This window comes from Lepidochelys olivacea (assembly GCF_965140295.1).
Source record: "Lepidochelys olivacea isolate rLepOli2 genome assembly, chromosome: 3".
Classification (NCBI taxonomy): Eukaryota; Metazoa; Chordata; order Testudines; family Cheloniidae; genus Lepidochelys; species Lepidochelys olivacea.
Window position 1 is genome coordinate 14204962 of NC_140413.1, and position 27845 is coordinate 14232806.

The 27845-nt window shown below is 43.2% G+C and overlaps 2 protein-coding genes across 2 annotated transcripts in view; both read left to right on the plus strand.

The window, feature by feature from the left end:
- Positions 1–769: 769 nt before the first annotated feature.
- LOC311518449 (uncharacterized protein) lies at positions 770–11678 on the plus strand. The gene is made up of 4 exons (XM_084624274.1): positions 770–882; positions 5907–6557; positions 7607–10199; positions 11590–11678. The coding sequence occupies exons 1-4, from the start codon at positions 840–842 to the stop codon at positions 11591–11593; spliced, it is 3291 nt and encodes a 1096-aa protein (XP_084480400.1). The 5' UTR covers positions 770–839; the 3' UTR covers positions 11594–11678.
- A 2500-nt stretch (positions 11679–14178) lies between these two features.
- Positions 14179–27845, plus strand: part of CDC5L (cell division cycle 5 like) — a 49297-nt gene continuing 35630 nt past the window's right edge. The window contains exons 1-9 of the mRNA XM_084624275.1: positions 14179–14374; positions 18575–18678; positions 19628–19789; positions 20421–20548; positions 21670–21769; positions 22518–22736; positions 24171–24315; positions 24769–24957; positions 26607–26755. Of these exons, the coding sequence (XP_084480401.1) occupies positions 14330–14374; positions 18575–18678; positions 19628–19789; positions 20421–20548; positions 21670–21769; positions 22518–22736; positions 24171–24315; positions 24769–24957; positions 26607–26755 (1241 nt within the window). The 5' untranslated portion in view covers positions 14179–14329. The remainder of the gene's footprint in view (positions 14375–18574; positions 18679–19627; positions 19790–20420; positions 20549–21669; positions 21770–22517; positions 22737–24170; positions 24316–24768; positions 24958–26606; positions 26756–27845) is intronic.

Here is a 27845-nt window from a genome sequence, read left to right on the forward strand (position 1 = left end):
TGGGGACTCACCTACCCTAGTGCAGCTGCCCCTATACCTGGGTGCCCTTTAGATCGTCAGCCAGAGGGGTTTGCTCAGGTTTGGGGGGGGGCGGGGGTAGAGTCCAGCTGGGAGGGCATATATAGCCCCGTGCCTTGAGCGCCTCAGCACCTCCTTGGAGAGATTCCTAATGCAGGGGTGGGCAAGGCTGCTAGCTCCTTGGGGTGGGGACCCCAATGGGTGTCCTTCCAGGAAAGTCTGTTCATGGAGACCCCTACTGCTATAGTTGCTGCTCGGTCACCCCACAAGGGGAAACTTACGGGGGGGAGCCACAGGGGGTCCCCATTGAAATGTGGTGCTGTTTTAAAGGAGTCACTTAGGTTCCATGAATCGTTTTACCAGACCCCGCATGGGGCGGGGGGGGGCGCTTACCCCCCCCCCCAAACAGGGTTATAGTCGGGTTTCGTGCCCTTATTTTTAACTTTTTCTCCTCCTGGGGGGGATGCCTCGCCCTCCAGACTCCCAAGCGTAGGGGGCTCTGCCCCTTGCATCCCCGCTGTGGGCTCTGCCCGCGGGCCAGCCCCTACATTGAGCGGGGCGCGCACCCAGCAGCGCGACCGGCCGCCGCGCCCTCCACCACGACACGCAGGCTGGCTCTGCCAGCAGCCCCCCCTCCAGCCCCGCGCCTGCGCACAGGCTACCCAGCCTGGGCCCTCCCCCGCGCCGGCGCCAGCAACGCTCTCCCTGACAAGGGGCGGGCGGAGGCGGCGCTCCTAGAACGCGCCTGCGCGCGGGAAGCTCAGGGCACGCGTAGTGGCACGTTTCCAAGGCGGTAGTTGAGGCCGCGGGCCGGCCGAGCCATGTCGGCGGGGCTGCTGAGTCCGGAGCCGGCAGGGAGCGGCGGTAGGTGCCTGGTGGCCGGGAGCCGCCGGTTTCCGGGCCGGATCTGGAAGCGGGAGGAGGCCGGCTGGGCTCCAGCTGAGGCGGGGGCCGGGCCGGGGGCGTCGGGGCGGGGCGGCGAGCCCTGGGCGGGCGAGGTGCCGGCTGGGGCTCCCCGGCCTGGCTGAGCTGCGGGGCGGCCCAGCCCCCGCTGGGACGAGAGGACAAAGGCGGGGGCCGCTGGGCCGCCCCGGGCCTGGCGGGAGGCACGCTGAGAACGAGGCTCCCCTCCGCCCGCCGGAGGGTTGGCGGGGAACTGGAGCCGGCGGGGGCCTGCGAGCTCCGCTTGCCCGGCCGGGTGGGGGCAGCGTGGCCCTGCCGCCGGCCCTTCTGCCCAAGCAGTAGCCGTGGTGCCATTTGAGTCGCCGGCGCCTCGGCGAAGCGAGCGCCGCTGCCCGCTGCGATACCCCAAAGCCTTCCGCTTGGAATCGGGAAAGGAGGTTTGTAACCTGGAACAAAATCCGGAGTAGCGGTTGTGTTAAACTGATCGATGGTCACCTGAATTCCTGCGTAATAAACCTGGGGTGTTGTGTCCCAAACAACAGGGGAGCGATGCCAAAGGACCCCCAAAGCCCTGCAGGGGCGACAGTGTGAACACTCAAGATGAAGCTGAATGACGTGAGGGACTTGGTTCTGCAAGCTAAGGGAGCCACCGAAATTTTCGTAGTACTAATTACAGTAACTCCTCGCTTAATGATGTAGTTAGGTTCCTGAAAAATGCGACTTCAAGTGAAATGATGTTAAGCAAATCTAATTTCCCCATAAGAATTAATGTAAAGGGGTGGGGGTGTTAGGTTCCAGGGAAATTTTTTTCACCAGACAAAAGACTATATATCGTATAAATTTTAAAGAAACCATTTAATATTGGTACACAGCGATGATGATTGTGACTCTTGGTTGAGGTGAAGTCAGAGGGTGGGATATTTCCCAGGGAATGCCTTACTGCTAAACGATGAACTAGCACTCGGCTGAGCCCCCAAGGGTGAACACAGTTGTTAATATAGCCTCACACTCTACAAGGCAGCAGGAATGGAGGGAGGGGAGACAGCATGGCAGAGAAAGACACAGCTACACTGTGTGTGTGTGAGAGAGAGAGAGACTTGCATTGCCCCTTTAAGTACGTTGACCCCACTCTAAGTACATTGCCTTTTTAAGTAGATCAACAAGTTGAGGCAGCTGCTGCTGGCAAGCTCCCTCCGACCTGAGCCCTGTCCTGTCCCGCTCCTGCTCTATGGAGATGGGGTAAGTGAGGTGCAGGAGGACACCCTGACATTAGCCCCCTTCTTTCCCCCACGCACAGCAAGCAGGACTCCTAGAAGCAGCTCCAAGGCAGAGGGTAGGAGCAGCACATGGCAGTGGGGGGAAGGACAGCTGAACTACCCGGAAATTGATAGCCTGTTGTGCAGCTGCGACACAGAGAACTTAGGGGAATGGGGAGCTGATGGGGGGGCTGCTGGTCCACCCTGGTTCCAAGTCCCCACCAGCTAGCTCCAATGGGCTGCTCTTCCTGCAAGCAGTGGACAAAGCAGGTGGCTGCCAAAAGACATTATAAGGAAGCATTGCATAACTTTAAACGAGCATGTTTTCTAACTGATCAGCAACGAAACAACGTTAACTGGGATGACTTTAAGTGAGGAGTTACTGTACTGTGTCCAGATATGTTTGCAGTAAGCAGTCCTAACATAGAACAAAGATCAATAACAAATTCATTGTTAAGTACAAAGTAACGTACATGGGAAAACATCCCAACTATACATACAAAATGATGGGGTCTAAATTAGCTGTTCTGACCTCAAGAAAGAGGTTGTTGAGTCATTGTGAATAGTTCTCTGAAAACATCTACTCAATGTGCAGCAGCAGTCAAAAAAAAGCTAAAAATGTTTGAAACAAATAGGAAAGGGATAAATAAGACCAAAGATGATATAATACCACTATATAAATCCATAGTATGCCCACACCTTGACTACTGCATGCAGTTCTGGTCACTCCATCTCAAAAAAGATGTATTAGAATTTGAAAAGGTACAGAAAAGGGTAACAAAAATGATTAGGGATATGGAACAGTTTCCATAGAAGGAGAGATTAAAAAGACTGGGAACATTCATGGAAAAGACTAAGGGGTGTACGATAGAGGTCTATAAAATCTTGAATGGTATAGAGAAAGTGAATAGGGAAGTGTAATTTACTCCTTCACATAACATAAGAACCAGGAATCTTCTGATGAAATTAAGGGGCTGCAGGTTTAAAACAAACACAAGGAAGTGCTTCTTCACAATATGCCTGGGAATGTTGTAAAGGCCAAAAGTATAACAGGGTTAAAAAAAAATTGGATAATTTCACAGAGGATAGGTCCATCACTGGCTATTAGGGACAGTAGATGGGGAAGGTTCTGAGTTACTAGAGAGAATTCTTTCCCAGGTGTCTGGGTGGTGGGTCTTGCCCATATGCTCAGTCTAACTGAATGCTATATTTGGGGTTGGGAAAGAATTTTCTCTCAGGCAAGATTAGCAGAGACCCTGGTGGGTTTTTTTGCCTTCCTCTGCAGCATGGGTCACTTGTAGGTTTAAACTAGTGTAAATAGTGGATTCTCTGTAACTTGAAGTCTTTAAACCATGATTTGAGGACTTCAGTAACCAGCCAGAGGTTAGGTGTCCATTACAGAAGTGGGTTGGTTCTGTGGCCTGGAATGTGCAGGAGGTCAGACTAGATGATCATGATGGTCCTTCTGACCTTAAAGTCTGTGAGATGATGAAGAATGTAACCCCATGCTCTGGGTGTCCCTTAGCCTGTGACTGCCAGATGCTGGAACTGGGCAACAGGAGATGGCTCACTAGATTAATTGCCCTTATTTGTTCATTCCCCCTGAAGCATTGGTCGCTGTCGGAAGATAGGATACTGGGCTAGATGGACCATTGGTTGGATCCAGTATGGCTGTTCTTATGTTGTGACAGTGCTGTAGCTCAGCATGGTGCTCTGCAGACAAAAAGGAACACAATTCCTGTTCCCTGAAGAGTTAAGAATTTAAATTAGATAAGATGACCCTTGATTTCTCTTCTCACCTTCCTGTCCCCGCCACTCCTCCCCAAAAGGAAATTAAAAAAACTGTGTGAGGAAAGACAGACGTGTGTAGGTGGGATTTTTTTTAGATTTTGTATTTTTATAAGAACATAGGACACAGAACTCTTCATGTAGATGCTTGTAAATTACACTTTTTAATTTAGAAGAGAAGAGAAATTTTTCTTTTGTTTTTATATTTATTAAAGCTTATGTTTAATAATTTATTTTTCATATTCTCTCCAGACATTTCTTTAGCAGAGCCAAGACCAGTGAGAGCCTTGATGGCTTGAGGCAGTGTGGCCTACTGAATAGGGCAGTGGACTGGCAGTCAGGCAACTTGGATTCTATTCCTGTCTATGTCACTGCCCTCTTAGAATCATAGAATATCAGGGTTGGAAGGGACCTCAGGAGGTCATCTAGTCCAACCCCCTGCTCAAAAGTAGGACCCATACCCAATTAAATCATCCCAGCCAGGGCTTTGTCAAGCCTGACCTTAAAAACTTCTAAGGAAGGAGATTCCACCACCTCCCTAGGCAACGCATTCCAGTGTTTCACCACCCTCCTAGTGAAAAAGTTTTTCCTAATATCCAACCTAAACCTCCCCCACTGCAACTTGAGACCATTACTCCTTGTCCTGTCCTCTTCTACCACTGAGAATAGTCTAGAACCATCCTCTCTGGAACTACCTCTCAGGTAGTTGAAAGCAGCTATCAAATCCCCCCTCATTCTTCTCTTCTGCAGACTAAACAATCCCAGTTCCCTCAGCCTCTCATCATAAGTCATGTGTTCCAGACCCCTAATAATTTCTGTTGCCCTTCGCTGGACTCTCTCCAATTTATCCACATCCTTCTTGTAGTGTGGGGCCCAAAACTGGACACAGTACTCCAGATGAGGCCTCACCAATGTCGAATAGAGGGGAACGATCACGTCCCTCGATCTGCTCGCTATGCCCCTACTTATACATCCCAAAATGCCATTGGCCTTCTTGGCAACAAGGGCACACTGCTGGCTCATATCCAGCTTCTCGTCCGCTGTCACCCCTAGGTCCTTTTCCGCAGAATTGCTGCCTAGCCATTCGGTCCCTAGTCTGTAGCGGTGCATTGGGTTCTTCCGTCCTAAGTGCAGGACCCTGCACTTATCCTTATTGAACCTCATCAGATTTCTTTTGGCCCAATCCTCCAATTTGTCTAGGTCCCTCTGTATCCTATCCCTGCCCTCCAGCGTATCTACCACTCCTCCCAGTTTAGTATCTCTCAGCAAATTTGCGGATGTGCAATCCACACCATCCTCCAGATCATTTATGAAGATATTGAACAAAACCGGCCCCAGGACCGACCCCTGGGGCACTCCACTTGACACCGGCTGCCAACTAGACATGTTCAGCTTGCGTGACTTTGAGCAAATCGCTTTCTCTCTCTGTGCCTGTTTCCCTTCCTACCCTTTGTCTATGTTGTACATTTAGATTGTAAACTAACTTTGGGGCAGACGTTCGTAGTGCGTGCAAGTATATGAGTACAGTGCCTAGCATAATGAGATCCTGATCTCAGTTGTGGCCTCTACGCTCTATTGTAATACAAATAATAGTAATTGTTCTTATTCCTGCTGATGGGGATTGCATTGTGGAGTGGAGCTGGGAGACGTAGCTGTAACACTGCACACTATGTAGATTACTGGTGTGGCCTGCATTGACACAGCTACAGGCTAGGCTGAGATGTGCTCAGAGATTTGTGTGTTCTGCTGGTGGTTGCAATGCCTGTAAAGCATGGGTATGGAAACAAGGTGTCTTAGAAATGTTGTGGGCAGTAGATCTTGGAACTGCCAAATAACAATGCAATTTTTGGTTATGTAGATGGGCCTCTGTCTTACTCTACATTGAAGAGAATGTTTTGGTTTTTTTTAAAAAGCACTAATACGGTTTTTGTTTGTTTTCAGAGTCTGATGTCTTTGAAATTGACCTTCCCATCACGATCTTTGTGCTGAGTGATGATGATTTTCTAGAAAGTGAAGACGAAGAGGAGGCAATTTTGAGTGGTGATGATATTTTGAAGAGTGAAGAAGAAGAGGTGGCCACTTCGAATGATGGTGATCGCCCAAAAAAAGGCAAAGAGGAAAAGCAGGTGCCTTCAAGTGGTGTTGATGTTCTAAGGAGTCAGGTGCAGCCCCACTTGAATGAAGATGATGTTCTAAAATGTCCAGAGGAAGAGCAGGTTACTCCGAGTGTGTTTGAGAAATCAAATTCAGCCCAAATTTCTTTAAGTGATCAATATGCTCTGGGCAGTAGCAAACCCAGCCAAAATGATGTGTCATGCCTGTCAGCTCCCAGAATGGACCCTGGAGAGGTAAATGGATGTGTCGAAAGCAAGGATGACATCGATTGCCAAAAGGTTCCTGTTCCTCTCTCATGTGGTGACAATAAGGGTAGAGATGGTCTGACTATTGAGACAAATAGGCAGCTGATTCCAGGAGCAATTTTTAAAGATGGAAAGGAACATGAGACTTCTGCAATCAGTTCCTCTGACAGCAATCAAGAGTACCAGCCAGCACTCCATTGTAAAGAAGCAGAGAGATGTGTTGAGACTGAAGGTGAGAGAGAGAGAGAGAGAGAGAGAGAGAGAAAAGGACAAGGATGTAATCATGAGCTAATGTTAAAAAAACAGAAGTGAGAAAAGAAAGAGGTACAAAACACAGGAGTGGGAAAGGGGGAAGAGGAAGGAAGTACACTGAAGACAACTCAGGATAAAGTTACACCATATTGTATTATAGGAAAGAAATTAATAATGGTGGAATTTGATATACCCAGTGACTTTTTTTTCTGCTACTTGACCACCCCAGTAGAAGCACGCGCACACAGTACATTTATGAAATAGAAAGATGATTGCCAGTGTTATAATGGTACACAGCTCTTCTGTTCCTTTAATTTGGAGTGGAGGGGCACCATAGTGGCACAGGCATTTTTCCACCCTGGCTAGTAAACTGAGTCGTCAGACTAGTAGGCATTAGGTACATTTTCAAGACCTGTCCACAGAAGTGTTCATTATATGATGGTATGGAGAAACGTGGTACATGATTTACTGGTGTGAATGAAAATGAGCTTGGTCTCATTCTCATGCCCAGCACAAAATTTCTGCACAGACTTTGTCCAACCAGCAGTTTGTGCTCACAAATAGGCCAGGACTAAAATAAGAGGTGTATTGCAGGTTGGGAGTTCTGTCCATATTGTTGGGGAAAGCTTGCCCGGCACCTCCCATACATTATTTATACCTCTAGTCAGTGGTCTCAGTCCCTAATTTAGCACTTAACTTTGCTCACCAATAAGGATGAGGTAAGGGCTATGAAGATACGGCTGTTGGTGAATACTCTGGGAGAACCAGTAGTTATGTTGTGGTGGTCCACGTCTACTACAGCTGAGTGAAATTATATAAGGAAATAATTTTACCTTTTTTAGCATCAGTGAGTGGCATTCCCTACTCTGAATACAAATTCTGCTGGCAGTCAGTAATTCTCCAGTTTTATCACTGGGGCTCTTTTGTTTTCTCTGTTTAGCGTATCATAACTTGGATGGGAGTTACTGAGATCATGCCAGGCTGTAGATTACTAGATGACATGTCACATGTATTTTCTTACATTTTTAGGTACTGTCCCTTTAGAGAAGGCAAAGAATAAAACTGATGACAGAACAAGAAAGAGAAATGGTTCTACCGATGAAACTCTGAATTGTGGAATGGATAGCAACTTTGAAGATCTGAATGCTGTAGAAGAAATAGAGCAAGTCCAAAGTATTTTTTTTACTTGTATTAATGGTGACTTTTCTACAGCAGGAGAGTTGCTAGAAGATGTAGGGGACTTGGCAATGAATGCTTGTGATAATCCTGGATTAAATATTTCTGAAGAGCTTATTCATCAGTCTGTAATTCATTCTCCCAGGGAGATGGATAAGCGAGAAGATTGTGATTTTTCTCATGTGATTATAAAACACCCAAATGTAAAGCATCAAGAAGAGACATTCCTACTAGGTAATGCGCATAACAGTGAAGCTGTTTCTGTGGGATTTTGTTCTACCTACAAGAATGAGAAGACACTGAATCTGAAATGCAGGTTTTGTAGCTCTGTGTGTACAAGTAAAAATACTCTAAAGAAACATGTTTGTTCAGCACATCAAGATAAAAAAATTCACAAATGCTGCTTTTGCCAAAGAAGCTTTTTCTTTTCTGTCAACGTTAAACGCCATCTTAAATTTCATAAGAAAATGACCAGGTTGAAAAAGACAAGAAAAGGTAGAAGTATGAACATTGAAAAAGCCAGGAAGGAGACCCCAGCAAAAACACAATCTGCAAATAAAAAAAAGGAAAGTAAGTATAAGAAATTTTTCATCAAAATTGAAAGGGACTGTAAAACTATAGATGCTCCAGTTATTTTTTCTTGTAAAATTTGTCTCTTTGCTTCACCAGATCCTAAACTTTTTGTTTATCATATGAAGGGACATAAAGGCAGACAGCCTTATCAGTGTCCCCAGTGTAACTATTCTTGTGTTAGCTTGTCCTATATGCTAAATCACATGTACTGGCATGCTGGCTATAGACTGTACAAATGCAGGTTCTGTACATTTTTTTCACTGTATTTTGCAAGTATGGTGAAACACAGTTACATTCATACAGGGGCTAAGCCGTATTCCTGTGAATTCTGCCAGTCGTCATTCACAAGCACAAGTGGCTTAAAGAGACACACAAATATACATGTTGCCAAAGAATTGTGCCAAGGGCAGCAACACTTTGGCTTGCCTGTCGAGGGGAAGAGAACTAAAAGTCCTCCAAAGAGCTATACATGTGATCAGTGTAACTTGGTATTTTACACTAAAGGACTACTCTGCTTTCATGAGAAATTTCATAGCCAAGTTAAAGGCTGTGATGAGATGTTTGCAAATAAGAGTAATGAATACAATAAAAGCAAAGCATGTACAGATGACAACGATTACCAAAAGTACTGGGTTTCTTCTGGTTCTGACAATAAATGGGATGATCACCTGCTTAATGAGAAACATGAAATGCTGGCTTCAGGAGCAGAACTTGAACAGGAGAATGAATTTGAGAAGGATATGAATATATGCTCTGGCAAAACAATGTGCCAAAGCAGCCAGGGAACCAACAATTTGCCTGTTGTGAGGACTGGATCAGAAACTCTTTTCAGTATTTACAAGAGTGAGCAGTGTGATATTGTGTTTTGCAAAGAGAAGCATCTGTTTTTTCAGAAGGTCGCTCATTCACAAGTTCAAGAATGTAATGAGATTGTTACAAAGGCTCCCAAGGCTGAGGAAAATGCTAAGTGTATTGATGTACAGCCTCCTGTTGGGACTTCTCACAAACTGTTCAAGTGTCAACAATGTGATTATGCCACTTACATTTTTAGCAACCTTAAGCTGCATTTTAGAATACACACTGGTGAAAAACCATTTGAGTGTAAAGAGTGCAACAAGATGTTTCGCACCTCCAGCCATTTGCGGAGACATAGTCTTATGCACATAAAGAAAGGTCATGAAAGTGGCCATTGCCATTATTTGGGCAGCACTTCAGACAATCTTAAACTGCACTGTGAAATACATAAGGGCACGTGCCCTAAAAGGGAAGATCTTAGTTCCTCAAAAGACTTAAAGTGTGTTCGTTCCATATGCAGCTCAGAAAACCTTCAGAAACAGATGGATGTTCATGAGGGCAAAGAAAATGAACATGTTCTACCATCACAAAGTCTTCCACAACTTTACAAGTGTGAACAGTGTAATTACATCACTTATGTTTTAAGCAACCTCAAACTACACACAAGGATTCATACAGGTGAAAAACCCTACAGCTGTGACACTTGTCAGAAGAAGTTTCGTACTTCAGGTCATCTAAATCGACACAAGCTTGTGCATTTAAAGATGGAACGCCTTAAGTGTAGGAACTGTGACTATTCAACAGACAAATGGCAGTCCCTTAAGTGGCATTTGGCTTCACACTCGGATGAAAAAAACCTGGTTAGTAGCAAAGTCAAAGCGCAATCACTGCTACCTGTCAAAATATACAAGTGTGAAGAGTGTGGCTATGCTACAGCCCATAGTGGAAACTTTAAGCAGCATTTGAGAATTCATACAGGTGAAAAGCCATACAAATGTGACCAGTGTGCTCTTGCTTTCCGCACTTCTAGCCACCTGAAGCGTCACTTACTAACTCATTTAAAGTTACGCTGCAACAAGTGAGTTTTCCACCATGGATAAATGTGCTCTAGAGAAACATGTAAAAACACAAGGATAAAAAAATGTACAAATGCCAAAAGTGCAGTGTAACACTTTCCACCATACATCTCTTAGAGAAACATAAGAAACAGCATTTAAAAACTGGAAAATAAAACCAGGATTTGTTAAAATTCCTGAGTTACAAGCTTGGATCTAGGAAGTTTTGCAGTAGTTTGAACTTATACCTTGGCAGAAGAGCACAATTTCTTCCTCTTTGCCCTGTATCCCACCTATATGAAATGCCTTCACCTGGCACTAGGTAAAATTGACATGGTAATGATTATGGACCAGACTCTTGGGTATTCCCACAGTGTATAGAGTGGAAGTCTGGGGATGGTGTGGAATGCTGACATAAAACACTGCCCTACTGCTATGAGCATTACTTCCACTACTGCGTTAAAGAAGCCTCAGAGCTGTTTCTAAATTGTTGGCCTATAAAAGTCACAAGGGGCTGTTTTAAACTAGCTCAGACTGGAATGTTCAGACAAACTTCTGCTAATGCTCATCCATTCAGTAAGCGAACGTCATACCACTGTCCTGTCAGCAAGGAGAGGGTTTGATGTCAGCACTCCTACATTGGCTGTACTCCACTGCTGGGTCACCCTTACACTAAGATCTTCCCTGTCCCATTTACTTGGGTTTTACAACCAAAATATGCTATGTCTTTCTGAAAAGAATTTAAATCAAATTCTTCTCTATTACAAATCAGTAACCTGTAGATCAAAAATTTAGTTAAAAATTAGTCCTGCAACTACTGATATTGCCATGCATACCTAATACTGCAAGAGGATGACTTATAAAACCACTAGTTATAATAATTGATTATAGAAACGGAGTGGGCAAGTTTGTGTGTGTGTGAACACCCTAGAAGACAGGTTACTAATAAGGATTCAGCATTGATGAGTGCTGCTGCATCAGTAGCTTTTGAGGCTTAACTCTTGATTTGGACTCTTGAGTAGAAATGTTCTTAAAGTTTTGTACTGCTGTCCTTCAAAGGCCTAATCCTGTAAAATACTGTACCCCCTCAAAGCACTTTGCAAGATAAGTTCCAAACTGTTTGCATGAAATTAAGTAGGAAGTAGAAGATACAAATAATGGATACCTCTAACCTACCATTTGATGCCTGCTTTCCAAGTGTTCTGCTGCATATCAGAAAATCTCCTTCATTAAGAGGATTTGATGGAAAAGCTGTGGATCTATTAAGATCCCTACAGTTTAAACTATCTCCTTAAAGGAGACTTTACTAGAGCCGCTTGTTTGCTTACGTTCTTTGTTGTTACAGGTCATTATCAATGAAGTGTTTATTCCAAATGTCTGTCTGATTGTGACAAACTTTTTTCTTTATTTTAGATGAAGGAAATTACTCCGTTGATTTAAATACATTTGGCAAAATGCTGGTATATCTTTCAGAAATATTCAAGTTTCTACTTTTCAGTGCCGCTTGTATCTTTTGAAGATTCCTCTGTTAGCCCTCTACAAAGGACAAATAAGAGAAATATGTAGTATGTATATTTCAGCAATTTGTATTAAACAGTTTAATGTTTGTAAAATGTTTTTTCCTAACATTAGTCTCAAATCCTAAAATTTCCCTTTATGTCAAAGGTGGATAAAATTCAGTGTTTGCTGTTAAAATATTTAATTTTGCCCTTGTAGGGAGATAACATTACTATGGTTCCTTCAAATATAAGGAACACAATGGTAATGTTAAAGATGTTAATAGAAGGAAAAATTGGTAAATTAATCTAACTTAACACTTTGATATACTGCCTCAAAGGAATTTCATTAAATCATGTTATACTGTCTCTTTAAAATTGCATGTGCAAGGTCCACTCAAGCAAAGAGCTAGGTCAACAAAGTATCTAGCTACAACTTAGTAGAAATACAGCAAGTGGGAGACCTAAGAATGGAATTGGGCTTTTTATTTCATGCTGTAAGAGTAGGTGTTACTTGAGCATCTGCAATGTATGATGCTAAGATTTCCCCAGCACTACTTGCCCCAGGGGATTTGTAATGGCAGAACTTTGTGCCTAGCATCTGTTACAATTACTGCAAAAGATTAAGAGACTGGGAAATTAAAAGAAAAACTCTCTAAAGTAGGGGATTCTTGGTATCCCTTTCTTTAATCTTTTCGAAGCCACAAGACAGGAAAGTTGCACTGCAGAACAAGTAGAGCTAGAAAACAAGAGAGCATGAAGTATGGGTACCTACAGTGAGATCTGGTACATCTACCAAATGTACCTTGTGGTCTTCCTTATTAATATGGAGGTGTAGTATAGAAACTATAGGTTTCCAACACTAGCTGTTCTCTTGATCGGAGGAGAGGGTGGTGGTCTCTCAGCTGCATCTCCATATTACCAAAGAGTGTGGCTGCAGTGTGCTCCATTTTACGGAATTAGGAGCAGCCCTTAGGCTCCCATCAAACTGCTTCTATAGCCTCTGAATAGGGCACAGTTTGGCCCGAAAGATATTTTAGCTCTTTTTTTTTTTTTTTCCCTTCAAAAAGTGCCTGGTTTTCTGTTGAGTTTTTCTTATTACCAATGCTTAATGCTGTAGCATTTTGGCTCCTATCAAGCTGTGAAAACCTCTATTAAGATGGCCTATCTCCTATCTTTCCTGATATTTCAATATAGCCCAGAAGTGTGTTATGCTGGAGAGTCTACGTCTGAAACATAAAAAGCTTTCTTAATTTGATTTATAATTGAAGTCACAAATGCTGAAGAAAGCAGTAAAAATCACTTTAAAAGTGCAAGTTACGTACTATACCATGGGGGGCCCCTAGTGCTCTATAGGTGTAACTGCACGTGCTCTACTGCTTTTGATCTTACCTAGCTAAACCTTGTTGAAACAGCAGAAGAGTGAATGGCCTCGCCACTGGGAAAAATGTGGTAATGACAGATTTTTACACTTTAGTCCTGTTTTTGTATGCAGTGCACCACAATTCTTATTGCCTTGCATTGTGCCTTTTCCAGAGTATAGAGTATTATAAAATGCATCTTTGTGAAAAGTAAATGGGTGTAGGTGAATTACATCATTTCATGTAATAAGTTATACCACTTCATTTATCTGTCAATGGAGGCATTTGGCTTAAAAAAAAAATTAAAAAATTACAATGAGGTGAAGGCTGTCCTATGTTTTTTCTTGGTATTAGAGCTCAGTGTTCAAGAGGAATATTAATATACGTTGTTTGGTATGTGCTTTGAGGTAAGAGCAAGGAAAAGATTGTGAATCTATATAAAAATGATGGTCCTTTTTGAAACAAGGTACCCTTGAAGGTCTCTGTGGAACAAATGAAATACATTCCTTTACATTTTCTTACATATAAAAGGCCTTCAGGGTACATGACTGTCGATGTATGTGAAGAAAATGTTCCTCTTCTGTCTCATTTGTTTCTTACCACTAAAGATGGTCTTTTGTAAACAACCATTAATCACCCGAACTTAAATGCATGGTCTGTTTAGTAACTGATTCTAAAACAGGCTGTATTCAACTTGAGTAATATTTAGAGGACCAAATTTTTGACTCAGTCAAGCAAATAATCCCGCTGATTTCACTAGACCACATACACCCCGCCTCCAGCGCCCCCCTCGCCGCATTACAGGACGCTGTCTCACCTCCAGGGTCACACCCAGCCCCGCTCCCTCCTCCCCCAGTCTCGCTCGTACTGGATCGGGTCTCCTCCCCCGCCCAGGTCCCTCAAGTTGCTTCCAGCCGGCGGAGTTCCGTGCTCGCAGCACCGCCGGGCGCCAGATGGCGCTATGGCAATACTTCCCAGCCATGCCGGCTGCTCCTGAGCAGCCCTGTACACCAGCCCGGCTCGTCTCTTCCCCTCCCTCCACTTTCAGAGCTGCGCACGCGCAGCTTTCACAATTTGACTGGCGGGAGCCTCGACCCCTCTCAATGCGCATGCGTACAGCTCCGACTTACGGACTAACTGTGCGTCGGCTCGGAGTTTTGACACATTCCCTGCGCACTTGTCCGAACTGCGCCTGCGCAGAATCTCAACCGCCCGTAGCGCGGAGAGACTAGTGGTGTCTCTCGTGCGCCGCCGTCGTCTCTTTTCTTCCGCAGCCCGCTCGCCTTCGCTGCCAAGATGCCGCGGATCATGATCAAAGGAGGCGTGTGGCGAAACACCGAGGTAGGGGCCGCTTCCATTCCTGGGGCCCACCCGCAGGGTCGGCGGCTGAGCCTCTGCGCGGCAGCGAGAAGGGGTAGCGGAGCGCATGCGCTGAAACGGGGGCTGGAGGGGGTCTTGCGCATGCGCAGATGGTGTCTCCAGCATGCTCTCCGAGATACTTTTACGTGCCTCAGGTTCTCGAGACCCCGCCGTCCTCGTCCCCCCCCCCCCCGCCTGCTTAATACTTGAGGGTCCCCAGTGTGCAGCGCGGGGAGGGCCCAGATCCGCTTGGGCCCTGTGTGCTGGGAGCTGTCCCCCCTGCAGTCTGGGGTACCGAGTGTGTAGTATGAGCAGAGAGCACAGACCCGCCTGGGCCCTGTGTGCTGGGAGCTGGCTCTGCTGCAGGCTGGGGTTCACAGTGTACAGCACTGCTGTGGGTCTCAGATCCACATGCGCATCTGTGTGCTGGCAGGGGTCCCCAGTGTGCAGAAATGGGCAGGGGCCCTGTCAAGGTTCCTCCCCCACTCTGAACTCTAGGGTACAGATGTGGGGACCTGCATGAAAACCCTCCTAAGCTTATCTTTACCAGCTTAGGTCAAAACTTCCCTAAGGTACAAAATATTCCACCCTTTGTCCTTGGATTGGCCGCTACCACCACCAAACTAATACTGGTTACTGGGGAAGAGCTGTTTGGACGCGTCTTTCCCCCCAAAATACTTCCCAAAACCTTGCACCCCACTTCCTGGACAAGGTTTGGTAAAAAGCCTCACCAATTTGCCTAGGTGACTACAGACCCAGACCCTTGGATCTTAAGAACAATGAACAATCCTCCCAACACTTGCACCCCCCGCTTTCCTGGGAAATGTTAGATAAAAAGCCTCACCAATTTGCCTTGGTGACCACAGACCCAAACCCTTGGATCTGAGAACAATGAAAAAGCATTCAGTTTTCTTACAAGAAGACTTTTAATAAAAATAGTAGTAAATAGAAATAAAGAAATCCCCCCCCTGTAAAATCAGGATGGTCGATACCTTACAGGGTAATTAGATTCAAAAACATAGAGAACCCCTCTAGGCAAAACCTTAAGTTACAAAAAAGATACACAGACAGAAATAGTTATTCTATTCAGCACAGTTCTTTTCTCAGCCATTTAAAGAAATCATAATCTAACACGTACCTAGCTAGATTACTTACTAAAAGTTCTAAGACTCCATTCCTGGTCTATCCCCGACAAAGACAGAATATAGACAGCAACACAGACCCTTTGTTTCTCTCCCTCCTCCCAGCTTTTGAAAGTATCTTGTCTCCTCATTGGTCATTTTGGTCAGGTGCCAGCGAGGTTACCTTTAGCTTCTTAACCCTTTACAGGTGAGAGGAGCTTTCCCCTGGCCAGGAGGGATTTCAAAGGGGTTTACCCTTCCCTTTATATTTATGACAGGCCTCTTGTGCACTGGGAACCAGTTCCTCTGCAGGCTTGGGTCGCCAGTGTGCAGTATGAGTAGGGTACTCATGTCCACATGTGCCCTGTGTGCTGGGAGCTGTTCTCTCTGCTGGGGTTCAGAGTATTCCGCATGGCCAGGGGGTCAGAGCCACATGGGTCCCTGTGTGCTGGAAAGTGTTTCTTTCTGTAGAATGCTTTATCTCTCCCTATGAGGAAGGGTGAGGAAAAGTATAGGCTGCTCTCCTATGGTAAGAAGCATTTCTGACAAAGTAATTATGTGGTCCTTCAATTAGCTAAAGTTGGGTCATATCCTGACATAAAAAGCACAAACGTTTCCCTCCATCTGGCAAGGCCTGTATTCTCCTACCTTCTCAGACCTTCAGAGATATTCTCTCCCCTTTGTCCTTATACTCTCAAAGGATGATGACCTCAAGAATGCATCTCCTCTGAGGGCTCTACAGAAGCTAGAGTCTTACCAGGATGACACCGAAGCAAGTGCTTGTATTTGGTGTTGTACTCTGGTGATTGTTTCACAGTAAACATGTGTGGCTACATGATGGTCATGCAAAAAATGATCAGTGATTATTTGTACATCTTATCAATGTTATTGCTGTGGTGCTAACTTGTAGCAAATGGACTCTTGCAGCAAGAGATGGAAGTATGATAAATATAGAGAGAAGATTTTTTCATTTAAAAATATATATCTATTCCCTGGTAGTATCCCAAACCAAAACTCAGCAGCCTATGATTAAAGCCACAATGCACTCTGAAGACTTGTGTACACTATGAAGAACAACTTTGTGCAGTTAAACTGGTGCGGAACATAGTTTAACTGCAAATGTCTGTTGTTGGCAATGGATACTCTTCTTGTATAGACTGGGCTATAATAAGCATTTGTGGAGCACTTGGTAGATCACTTATTTGATCACTCCATGTGCTTTTCTCTACACTGCCACTTAAGTCAGTGTAACTTAGGTTGCTCAGGGGTGTGAAAACAACACCCCGTGAGCGACATAAGTTACATCGACTTAGCGCAGTGTGGACATTGCTTTATGTCGGAGGGAGACGCTCTCCTGCCAATATAGCTTCCGCCTCTCATGGAGGTGGAGTAATTATCCTGACGGAAGAGCGCTCTCCTGTCACCATAATGCATCTTCACCAGTCGCACTACAGCGGCACAGTTGCATCGGTGCAGCTGTGCCAATGTAGTGCAGTAGTGTGGACTTTCCCTTAGAAAAAGATGCCATCTGATCCTAGGAAAACTTCAAAGGGTAACTGAGCTTTTCAGCTTTTGTTCACATCTCTGGTCACAGTACCAGTGCATGCACTTTATGGTTTCCGTGCTAGAATAGTCTGCAACAGGTCCATAACTTTCTTCCCATAATCTCCTAAATTTGGGGGTTCTAACTTTATTCTAATAAAAGTGAAATGTAAGGCTTCTGTGGAAGAGGGGAAGTTTGGGTTTGGGGACATGTAGTTCTTTCTCTTTCATGGGATTGATGCTTCTATAACTTTGTCTTCTGAGACAAAACTGTTCTATCTCAACACAGGTTTGCATTCCAGTGTCTTGACGTTATCTTCACTATGTCACCTGCCATCAGGAAGTCATGGTGCACACCTTGTCTTGTGACGTAGTATCAGCCCTGATGTAGTGTAGTGATGTAGTGTCAGCCCTAATGGACACTTTATTGTGAGGTAACCCTGTGAAAAATGGAGCTGATGTTTACTGAATTCTTGTGGTGAAGATTTCATGACACTTGGAGATCATATCCTCTTTCCTCTGTTTGAAGTCTTCTCAGGATCTGCAGCTGTTTCAGTTGAAACACCTGCAAATGGGATATTTCATAAATAGATTTCATATGCCATTGTTTGTTTGGTACAAAAACTTTTAGCACTCCTAAGTAACATATTTGCCATTAAACTGTAAAATTAAGTGTGCCTACAGTTGCCTTGTCACAAAACAAGTGTTCCTAACAACACTTTGTTCATACTAAACATCACGTGCACTACATCATGTATATCATAATGATCGCTATCCCCAAACAAAGTTGAGACTAGGAAATGGCTGTTAATCTGCCATGTATTGTATTAAATGACTATACAAGAACAGAAACTTGCTTAGGTTTAGGATGCAAATATAAAAAAATAAACAGTTCTAGCTGTGACCAGATCTGCAACCAAGTGCTTGTCTTGTTATTGACTTCTTCTTTTAGGACTTTCAAAGCTTGCTGTTCTTTAGCCAGTTGGCTCAATTTCCATCGCAAACTTGAAACTTCCAATTAAAGGGACATCATCAACTTGAAATCTACTCAATTTAATAAAAGTTGAAAGTGGTTTTAGGTGCCATATATGCCCCAATTTTCATGCTTTTACAATGTCCTATTGTTAAAAATATTTTCTCACCACTCTTGTTGTGTGAGGGATTCACACAACCCTGGAAACTTACTGTACAGGAGAAACGATGAAACTGGCCATTCACCAAGTGCTGTCAAATACCCAAAGTAAATGGTAATAATTTTCTTTTGATAACCTCTTTCAGCTATAGTAATTTTAAATGTCAGCTGTAACATTAATGACATTGGTGAAACAGCCCTAAATCTTCACTCACCTTCGATGAGAGCAAAATTTTGGGGAAAAGAGGGTTACTTTGCCCTTCCCACCTGGCCACCACCCTTATCAAACCCTCTCCTCCATCTCTCCTCACAGAGCTCAAAGCAAGCATTCATCTCTGATAAAGTTTTCTAATGACCCATTGTAATAAGAATTCTTTTTGTTTTAAGGATGAAATTCTTAAAGCAGCTGTGATGAAATATGGCAAAAACCAGTGGTCTCGTATTGCTTCCTTGTTGCACAGAAAATCAGCAAAGCAATGCAAAGCCAGATGGTAAGTAGAGAACACAGTAAATGGGAAAGCGAGATCCGTAGTTAGTGTGAATTTAAAGGTTATTATAGAATTTGTCAGTGGTTCAGGTCCAGGGGAGAGAGAGAGAATTCTTATTTGATGTCATCTTCTGCAGATATCAAACTTGTATTCCTTGAAAGTAACATGAGCAAAAATAGAAAGCCATTCACTTTACGGATGACATCAGTGACATCACATAAACTGAAGATACAGGATCATTATGAAAATTAAGTTCATAATAATCACTTTGTAGTCTGACTTACATATTTTAACGAGATATTTGTCAGAAAGAAACTGCACAAAGAAAATTCACTTTAAGTAAGCTCTTTGTATTAATATAAAGAGGCTTTCAGACCATTCAGTTTAGCGTCCCCTTTTTTTATTTTCCAGTACTAGATTTGAATGTGTACCAAAAAACCCCAAACCCTTAAAATTAACACACATGTACTCTAACAAATCCATATGAGATTTAGACCCCAATCCTGCAGACACTGAAGCGCACATGCTAAACTTAGTGGAAGCATAATCTAATGGAACTACATGCATACTTAAAATTAAGTGTGTGTTTAAGTATTTGCAGTATCGGGACCTTAATTGTTCTCCACCATTTCTTGTAACCATTTGAAAATGGTATGTAAAACCACATTACTAATAAAGGCTAGTTTTGTGAATCCTGTCTTGTGGCAAAAAAAAGTGAGGATGAGGAGAGATGGGACGATCTGTATGACAAATGAGAACAAAACATAAAGCTTTCTGTGTATAAAAGTGCTACCTATAATACATGTTTTTGAATACCATAGATTAGATATATCCAGGATGAGATTCTAAATCCTATCATACTGGTGTGTGGAAGCAATATGACTTGCTCACAAGTGAATTGTCATAAACTGTCTCAGAAATGCCCTCCTTTAATTTTACGACCATGTAACAGGTACGAGTGGCTGGACCCAAGTATCAAAAAAACAGAATGGTCACGGGAAGAAGAGGAGAAACTATTACACTTGGCCAAGCTAATGCCAACCCAGTGGAGGACCATTGCTCCAATCATTGGAAGAACAGCTGCGCAGTGCTTGGAACACTATGAATTTCTGTTGTAAGTGACTCTATTTTGCTAAACATAAATAGCATGAAAATGTTTATAGTTTGTTACATAGACATCAGGAGGTTGCTGGCTGTGTGGACATATTCTCTTCTCCTTCCCTGCTGCTGCAGCTGGAAGGGCTTCCAGTTGGCTTGGGCCTTCTGTAGGCTGCTTGGTTGGGCTACCTAGCTTGATGGGAAAGGCTCCTGGTCCCTGGTGGTCTGGAGGGAGGCAGAGAGAGAAATGACTGGCCCATTTCCTGGCAGGAGTTGCTAGCAGGCCCGTCTTGCAGCAGTTCTCTATTATCAATATCTTTCCATGTACAGCTGTTACCCACAACAGATGAGTTCACTCCTGTCACCCTCATTACTGCTGACTTGTCCACTTTGCATGTTTCATTGCCTCTCTTTCAGTTGTTTTTATTAATTTGTGATGCTTTTGTTCTGGTAGCTTAAATATTAGTGTTCAATGATTTCATAATTCTTCTCTGCAGTTAGTAAATGTCTGTAATATTTACTGTGAGCTACCAGCTTACATTTCTTGGGCTTTTTTGGGGGGTTGGGATTTCAGGAGATAGTTGCTCATTTTCCCCAGATTCATAAAATGGGTCATATCACCTGAACATGCTGGTACATCTTTGCAGGGATAAAGCTGCTCAGAGAGACAATGAGGAAGAAACTGCAGATGATCCTCGAAAACTGAAACCAGGAGAAATTGATCCAAATCCAGAAACCAAACCAGCCCGGCCAGATCCTATTGATATGGATGAAGGTAAATTAAGAATATGTTACATGTATCCGTATTTTTTAACAGTTCAGTCTCTTGCAGTTCCTTTGGCCTTTGTTTGATCATCCTGTCTCTTCTGTTCTCTCTGTTTTTTCAGGCTCCTATCTCTGTTCCTCATACAGTCTTTATCTTGTATTCTGCCTCAGGTCCTCTGTTTCACTCTCGTCTTTCAGGTTTCCTCTTTCTTTTCTTCAGTTTCATGGAATCTTAGAGTATCAGGGTTGGAAGGGACCTCAGGAGATCATCTAGTCCAACCCCCTGATCAAAGTAGGACCAATCCCCAATTTTTGCCCCAGATCCCTAAATAGCCCCCTCAAGGATTGAACTCACAAGCCTGGGTTTAGCAGGCCAATGCTCAAACCACTGAGCTACCCCTCCCCCCAATTTCATATGGTCGCCTTCCTCCTTTGGATCTGCTCCCCTCCTTCTCTTCTGTCTCTTTATCACCTGTTTCCTTGGATGGTGTTTTTTTTATTTCACTGCCTGGCTTTCTACTATTTACTGCCCTTCCACTGGTAATGCTCCTCTCTGTGTCTTCACACCAGATAATGTCTCCTAGATGAATCATTACTGAAATGTACCAGTAAAAATTCTTCTGTGTGTTACACCAGTAATATTTGAGACTAACTGTTAGGAGGGGTAGGAGTCCATGAAGGTGCCCCGGGTGAAGATTGAATAAGGACTGTTCTTGAATAGTAATAGTTTCTCAAGTGTCATGTTCCTGTCATCATAATAATAGGTCAGTCATCATTATTGTGTAGGCCTAAATATAAATTAAATTGTTTTCTATTATTGTGCTCAATCTCCCTTTTACTAGGAATATTCTGATTTCAGTTTAAACAGCCTCGTACATCAGTAAAATATTGCCAACATTATGAATGTTCTTGTGATCTGTTTGGTTCATCTGGTTGGTGGCTTGATCTCTTGTGTTCATCTGGTTGTTTGTGCTCATTGTAAAGAGAGAATGTAGAGGGCATGGGGAATCCATGCTGGCACACCGATCCTGGCAGCTTTCTAAAGGTTTTCTTCTGATCTTAATATTAACCCCCAGCTCCCCAATATAATGTGAAAAATTGGTAATCTTCTTTCTCTATACTTTTTTGCAGATGAACTTGAAATGCTATCTGAAGCTAGAGCACGTCTGGCTAATACTCAGGGAAAGAAGGCCAAAAGAAAAGCAAGAGAGAAGCAGCTGGAAGAAGCTAGGTAGACACACCCCATCCCTTCCACTTGTCTGCTCTGTTGTCTCTTAAGTTTTTAGTTTCTCCCTCTGTCCCTTTCACATGGAATCCCTTTCCTGAACCGATCTGTGAAGCCACTGCTCTCTCCTCTTTCAGCTTCTCTTCAAGACCCATCTCTACTGAGATGCCAAAAAGAAATGAGCAAGTTGATGATGCTTGAAAGAAAGATGCGATTAGTTGCCACTTTATCTAGTTAGAGTGATTAGTTGCTTTATCTAGTTAGAGTGATTTTAAAAAATAATGATTTGCAAATGTGTATATAACAGCAGGATACGATGTACCCTTCTCCCCTATCCTTCATATGCTGCTCGTCTTCTTGGGCCCCACTCCTGTAAAGACTTGCGTGTGCTTACACTGATGCAATAGAATTACTCAGACTGACTTCACTGGGACTACATGCAATGTACAAATTAAAGCACTTACTTAAGTCTTTGCAGGATCAGGGGTTTAGATTGTAATCTTTTCAGGGCATCAGGGGCTGTGTCATCGTATCTTTGGATGTGTTTGCACAGCACCTAGCATAATGAGTCTGCAGCCTGACTGGGGCATCTGGGTGCTCCTGGAATATAAACATTTAATAATGTCAGTGCTATTATGGTCCATCACATTTTATAAATAATATCTCATCCCTAAGTAATATCTGATGTTAGCAGGTGACTGTTGTACAGGAGGCATTAACTTTGAATTAAGTAGCATTTTCTGTGTTTCCTCAGACGTCTTGCTGCTCTCCAGAAGAGGAGGGAACTTAGAGCTGCGGGGATAGAGATCCAGAAGAAAAGGAAAAAGAAGAGAGGAGTGGATTACAATGCAGAAATCCCATTTGAAAAGAAGCCTGCTCCTGGCTTTTATGATACATTGGAGGAAAACTACCAGGCACTGGATGCGGACTTCAGGAAGCTACGTCAGCAAGACCTGGATGGAGAGTTAAGATCGTAAGTTTGTTTTAAATTTTGTGAGTAATTTTTAGTGCTCATGTAACAGAGGCCTGGTATGGGCAAGTGTGTTCCTCACTGGGCATATGCCAGTGCACCTTGATTCTGACTTGCAGGCCGCTTCTCTTCAGTTCTAGGTCTCTTATGATTACTTGTCTTGGTGAATTTTGTGTCAGTTTAATAATGTGGAAAAATGTTGACTGGACCCAAGAATGAGGCTCCCGAACTCCTTTTTTGCTCTTTTGAACCAAAGAATTTCAAGACTTCAAGGAATTTAAACCATTGCATCACCAACTCTGTCATATTTTTACATCAGTAAGATAATTGCATTTTAGTTTTCATCAGAGGAATGATGATTTTTCTTCCTACAAAACATGGCTTTATTAAATTGCTTGTAAGAGCAGCTCTGACATGTCGTGGCAATACTTCATTTGTTTGTTTTATTGCCATTTTGCCACATGTGATTATATTATTATTAGAATCAGCTCAAGTCTTTTTTTATTTATTTAACAAAATTGTCTCTGAAAATGTTTGCTGGAGCAGCGACAAACGTTGTCAAATGGAACAGCAGAGCTAGCCAGCATGCTGTTGTTTGTACTTCCCCAATTCACTTCCAGTTACTTCTGCCAACTGTTCCCTGTTGAGTGAGCAGATCCAACAATCCGTCCAACTTGATTTACTAGCTCTAATCTAATTAATTTTTCTTTTAATATTTCCTAGTTTAGGCAATCCATTGTATACAGCATAAATAGCAGACAGCTGTGAATTACAGAGCTGCAATTCCAGCAAGAGCGTCATGTGATTGTGAACCATGAGAAGGAAACTCAAGTGGCTTCACCAGAAACTCTTGTTGGAATTATAGCCCTTAATTCCAGTGTTGTTGTTTAAAAAAGTGTGTGTAATATACAGATTCAAACCTGGCTCCATGCCCTACTAACTCTTCCTCCAACTTTCCTTGCAAGAGTTCATGTGCTGCTTCTTTTACTATTCCTTCAAGGGCAGAGCCTTGTTTCCTAAGCTCCCATCGCTCCCTGGCTTCCTCCTACCACTTGTTGGAGGAAGGACAGCTCCTGCTTGCTTACACTTGGGGCTTCTTAGCATTTTTCAGTGCTCCTCCCTCTTCCTACAGTCACTGGCATGCTGGCGAGCACCAATGGATGTCTACTAACTGCAGCCGAAGTAGCAAGCTGTTTCCTAAATCCCATTATTTACAGATGTGACATTCCTTTTCTTATTGCATGGTTTTCAATCCATGTATTATCAATTGACTTCTGATCCACAAAGCTGCTACCTCTTCCTGAAATATGTTTTGTTACAGCATATCCCACCTTCACCAGCTAGAGCAAAGGATTTTCTGTCTCTCTCTGAATTGCCAGTTTTGCTTTGCTGATCAGTTCTGAGCGTTTTAAATGACTTTCTTGTCCATTGTGACAGGGAGAAGGAAGGAAGAGAGCGCAAAAAAGACAAACAGCATATGAAACGGAAGAAAGAATCTGACTTGCCTTCAGCTATTCTTCAGACCAGTGGAGTGTCAGAGTTTACTAAAAAAAGAAGCAAACTAGTGCTTCCAGCACCTCAGGTAAATTGTCGATCAGAGGCAAACTGTTACCATCTGTCTGATGTTTGGTAGCCTGTGTGAAATGAGTCGAATGGTCACAGTTCTGTACCTAGCATACCACAGTTGTTGCAGAGACCAAGGTTCAAACGGGCATAGAGGTGCTTTTCCTAGGTTAGAGCTGACATACGTTGGCAGCACTGCACTGCCATTGCACGTACCGTACCTTTCGACCTCTCAGTCTCGCACCTTTTTATCATCATACATGGCAGACAGGTTGTTTATTTTTTAAAATGCATTGAATAAGCAACTAGCCAGTGCATTAAGTAGGAGTAGAGTATCTGTTTGAGCTGGGTGAGAGGAGAGTATTCTTAAAATGTTACCTTTTTCCTTTGGTATGTAATTCTTGATACCTGCAAGTATGAACTTTATTCTCCCAAATGTAACTCGTTGTTTGCTACTGGTTTCCTTTGAAAGATTTCAGATACAGAACTCGAGGAAGTAGTGAAAGTAGGCCAGGCGAGCGAGATTGCACGTCAAACAGCTGAAGAATCTGGAATTACTAACTCTGCTTCCAGCACCCTTTTGTCTGAATACAATGTCACCAACAACAGCATTGCCCTTAGAACGCCCAAAACTCCAGCGGCACAGGACAGGATCCTGCAGGTAAAGTATAAATGTATAGAGCAAGTTCTATGTTATACTAGAGTGAGGGTACTCAGACTTTGTCATAGCAAGCCTCCCTAAGCAAAGGAAAAAAAGTTATGCCACTCCATAGTTTAGTAAGACAACACAAAGAGGTGAAAATCCTATAGCTTATAAGAATACAAGTAATAAAGTAGAAGGGTTTTGATCAATATAGTCATAATAAGAGTCTGAGTATCAAAAGGAGTAATTTGATTTCCTAGAGCACCTTTCGTGTTATCTCACAGTTCTGCTCAAAAAGAGTATAAATCATAGCAGCTAAAATAAAACTTGCAAACATTTTAGGGAATTTTAACACCCATTGACACTGCGACACCCCCTACCACGACCTGAGGGGCCCTGGAATGAAGAGAGCAGGGCTAATAGGTGCTAGGGTCGCAGGCAGAGAGAATGGGTACCTCTTTTAGTGCGAGCAGGGGCAGTGTAGGCTGTGGGTAGGGGGCCTTGCTGCCTGGGGCAGATCTTGGCACTCCTAGGTCCACCAGTACCATGAGCACTGTGGAGATCTGCTGCTGCAGGAAGTCAAGGGTGCTGAGCCAGTAGCTGGGACTGAGGCTGGGGCCAAGGTGGTGCTGCTGTCAGCTGAGACCAATGGGTTACTCTCCAGCTGCATCAGTGCTGTGTGGGAGGCAGTATGTCACCCAAGGCAGGAACCCTGTGGGGCCCCCGCTTCTCCCAGGAACTGATCCAACCAGCCATCCGTTCCTGCATCATCTCCCCCCAAGTGAGTAGGTACTTCAGCGTGGGGTGGAAGTGACCATCTGCCTCAAACCTGACATATAAGGCACTTTTGGACACAAGATACTAGAATAGAGGGATTATCATTGTGTTGTAGTTACAGTTCTTGTGTGACTCTGTTTAGTCCACTGTGTTAACCTTTAGGGTTGTCTGATTTCTTTAAGACAAAAGGACAAAATCTTTGTGAGAAGAAAATGTTCTTGACTCATTTCAGGCATATACCCAGATTTTCAAAAGTGACTAAGGCCTGGTCTACCCTACGAAGTTAAGTCGACCTAACTACATCGCATTGGACTGTGAAAAATCTCACCCCCTGTGCAACATAATTAGGCTGAACTAAGCCTGGTGTAGACACTTCTAGGTCAATGGGAGAATTCTTCCTTCAACATAACTACTGCCTCTTGGAGAAGTGAATTTATTACATCTAGACATGGCCTTATGGTCTTGATAATTTTTGGATGAACTTGGACACCTTAAAAGACCCTGATTTTTCAGAGCGCAGGAGAACAGCACTTTCTGAAAATCAGAGCCTTTAAAGTGTCTTTAATTACATGTTAGAGATCACAGATCACTTTTGAAAATCTTAGCGGTGGTATCTACCCAGATTGAAGGAAACTGAAATATTAAGCAACTCCCTCATTGTAGCAACTAAGGAAGATTAAAATACTCAGCTCTGTTGTAAGACATGTAAGTAGCCAGTGTGTTCTTCTTAAAATTAGGAAATTTTTAGCAACTTCAACAAAATACTTTGACATTTAAATGACTATTCAGCATTCATACCTATTTTTTAACACTAGGTCTATTAAACTTGCACAACAGAGGTTGATTTTGGAAATCCTGGTAACGTGCTCTGTATATTGTCTGTCACACAGGAAGCCCAGAACTTGATGGCTTTGACGAACGTAGACACCCCCCTGAAAGGTGGTCTTAATACCCCCCTCCATGAGAGTGACTTCTCTGGAGTGACACCCCAGAGACAAGTTGTTCAGACTCCGAATACAGTGCTTTCCACACCCTTCAGGTAAAGCAAACTATTCAGAGATGGTGGGATGAGTGGAAGTTCTTAACATATTTTAAATAACAGGATTTGATTATTGACCTACAGCAAATGCTAGTTTGATTTTTTAGCCCTTATTATACCACTTTCTTTTTCTTCTTATCATCTTTGTCAAGTTGAGCCTCACATCTTTTAGTACAGTGTCTAGCACAATGTGGTACTGGTCCATGACTAGGGCTCCTGGCTGCTATGGCAATACAAATTAACTGGTATATTTAAAATGGACAGTGGCATTCTATGTAATATCTGATCCTAACGTTTCCAAAGTATTGCATCTGAGTGTCAGCTGTTGAGAGACACTTGATTAAAACTTCTGTGAACCTTTGAAAAGCCAAGGTGAATATTTTATAGGCCATGTTTATGTGTATGTGTATGTATGTAATATAATTCTTGTACAGCCAATCCAAACATTGTGGAATTGTTAGTTTGACTCTTACAGTAGGTCCCAAATAAACATATATCCCACAAATGCCATATTCCGTAGAACTGGAAAATTCCATAGACTCAGTATATTTTGTGGCTGAAGTTTTTCAATTCAAGTTTTAATTTTACTTCTGTTCATCGTACTTGAGGAAGCAGAGGCAAATGAAGTAAATAGGTATTCTTGTGGCAACTTTTCAAAAATAACCTCAGTCTGTTCCCTAAAATTTTTTATCCAGAAGCCACAATTGGATCCACTCAAGCAGGTCTTTATTTTATGCAGAGTTCTGTTGAAGTCAGCGCAGCTTAACACAAGTGCAAAGGTCAGCCTGTGCTGATCCAGTTGCCGGCGTGTGTGTGTGTGTAATCTAATTTTGCGTTCAAGTTTTTCATTCACTGAAGATCAGATCTGCACTTGCAAATAGGGTTGTTTTCTAGCCACCTAACTTTCATGCATTGTGGGTGTTCACATCCAAAATCTTGGATGGAAAATGTGTGCTTGTTATGTTAGAAACAGTATTCTACGTCTTTTTTGTTTAAAAGAAGCAATATAACAAAGCAGAACCTTCATGTTAACAGTTTTAAGATGGGTTAGATGTTATTATTATTTATTCTCTCAACAGAGCAAGTTTAA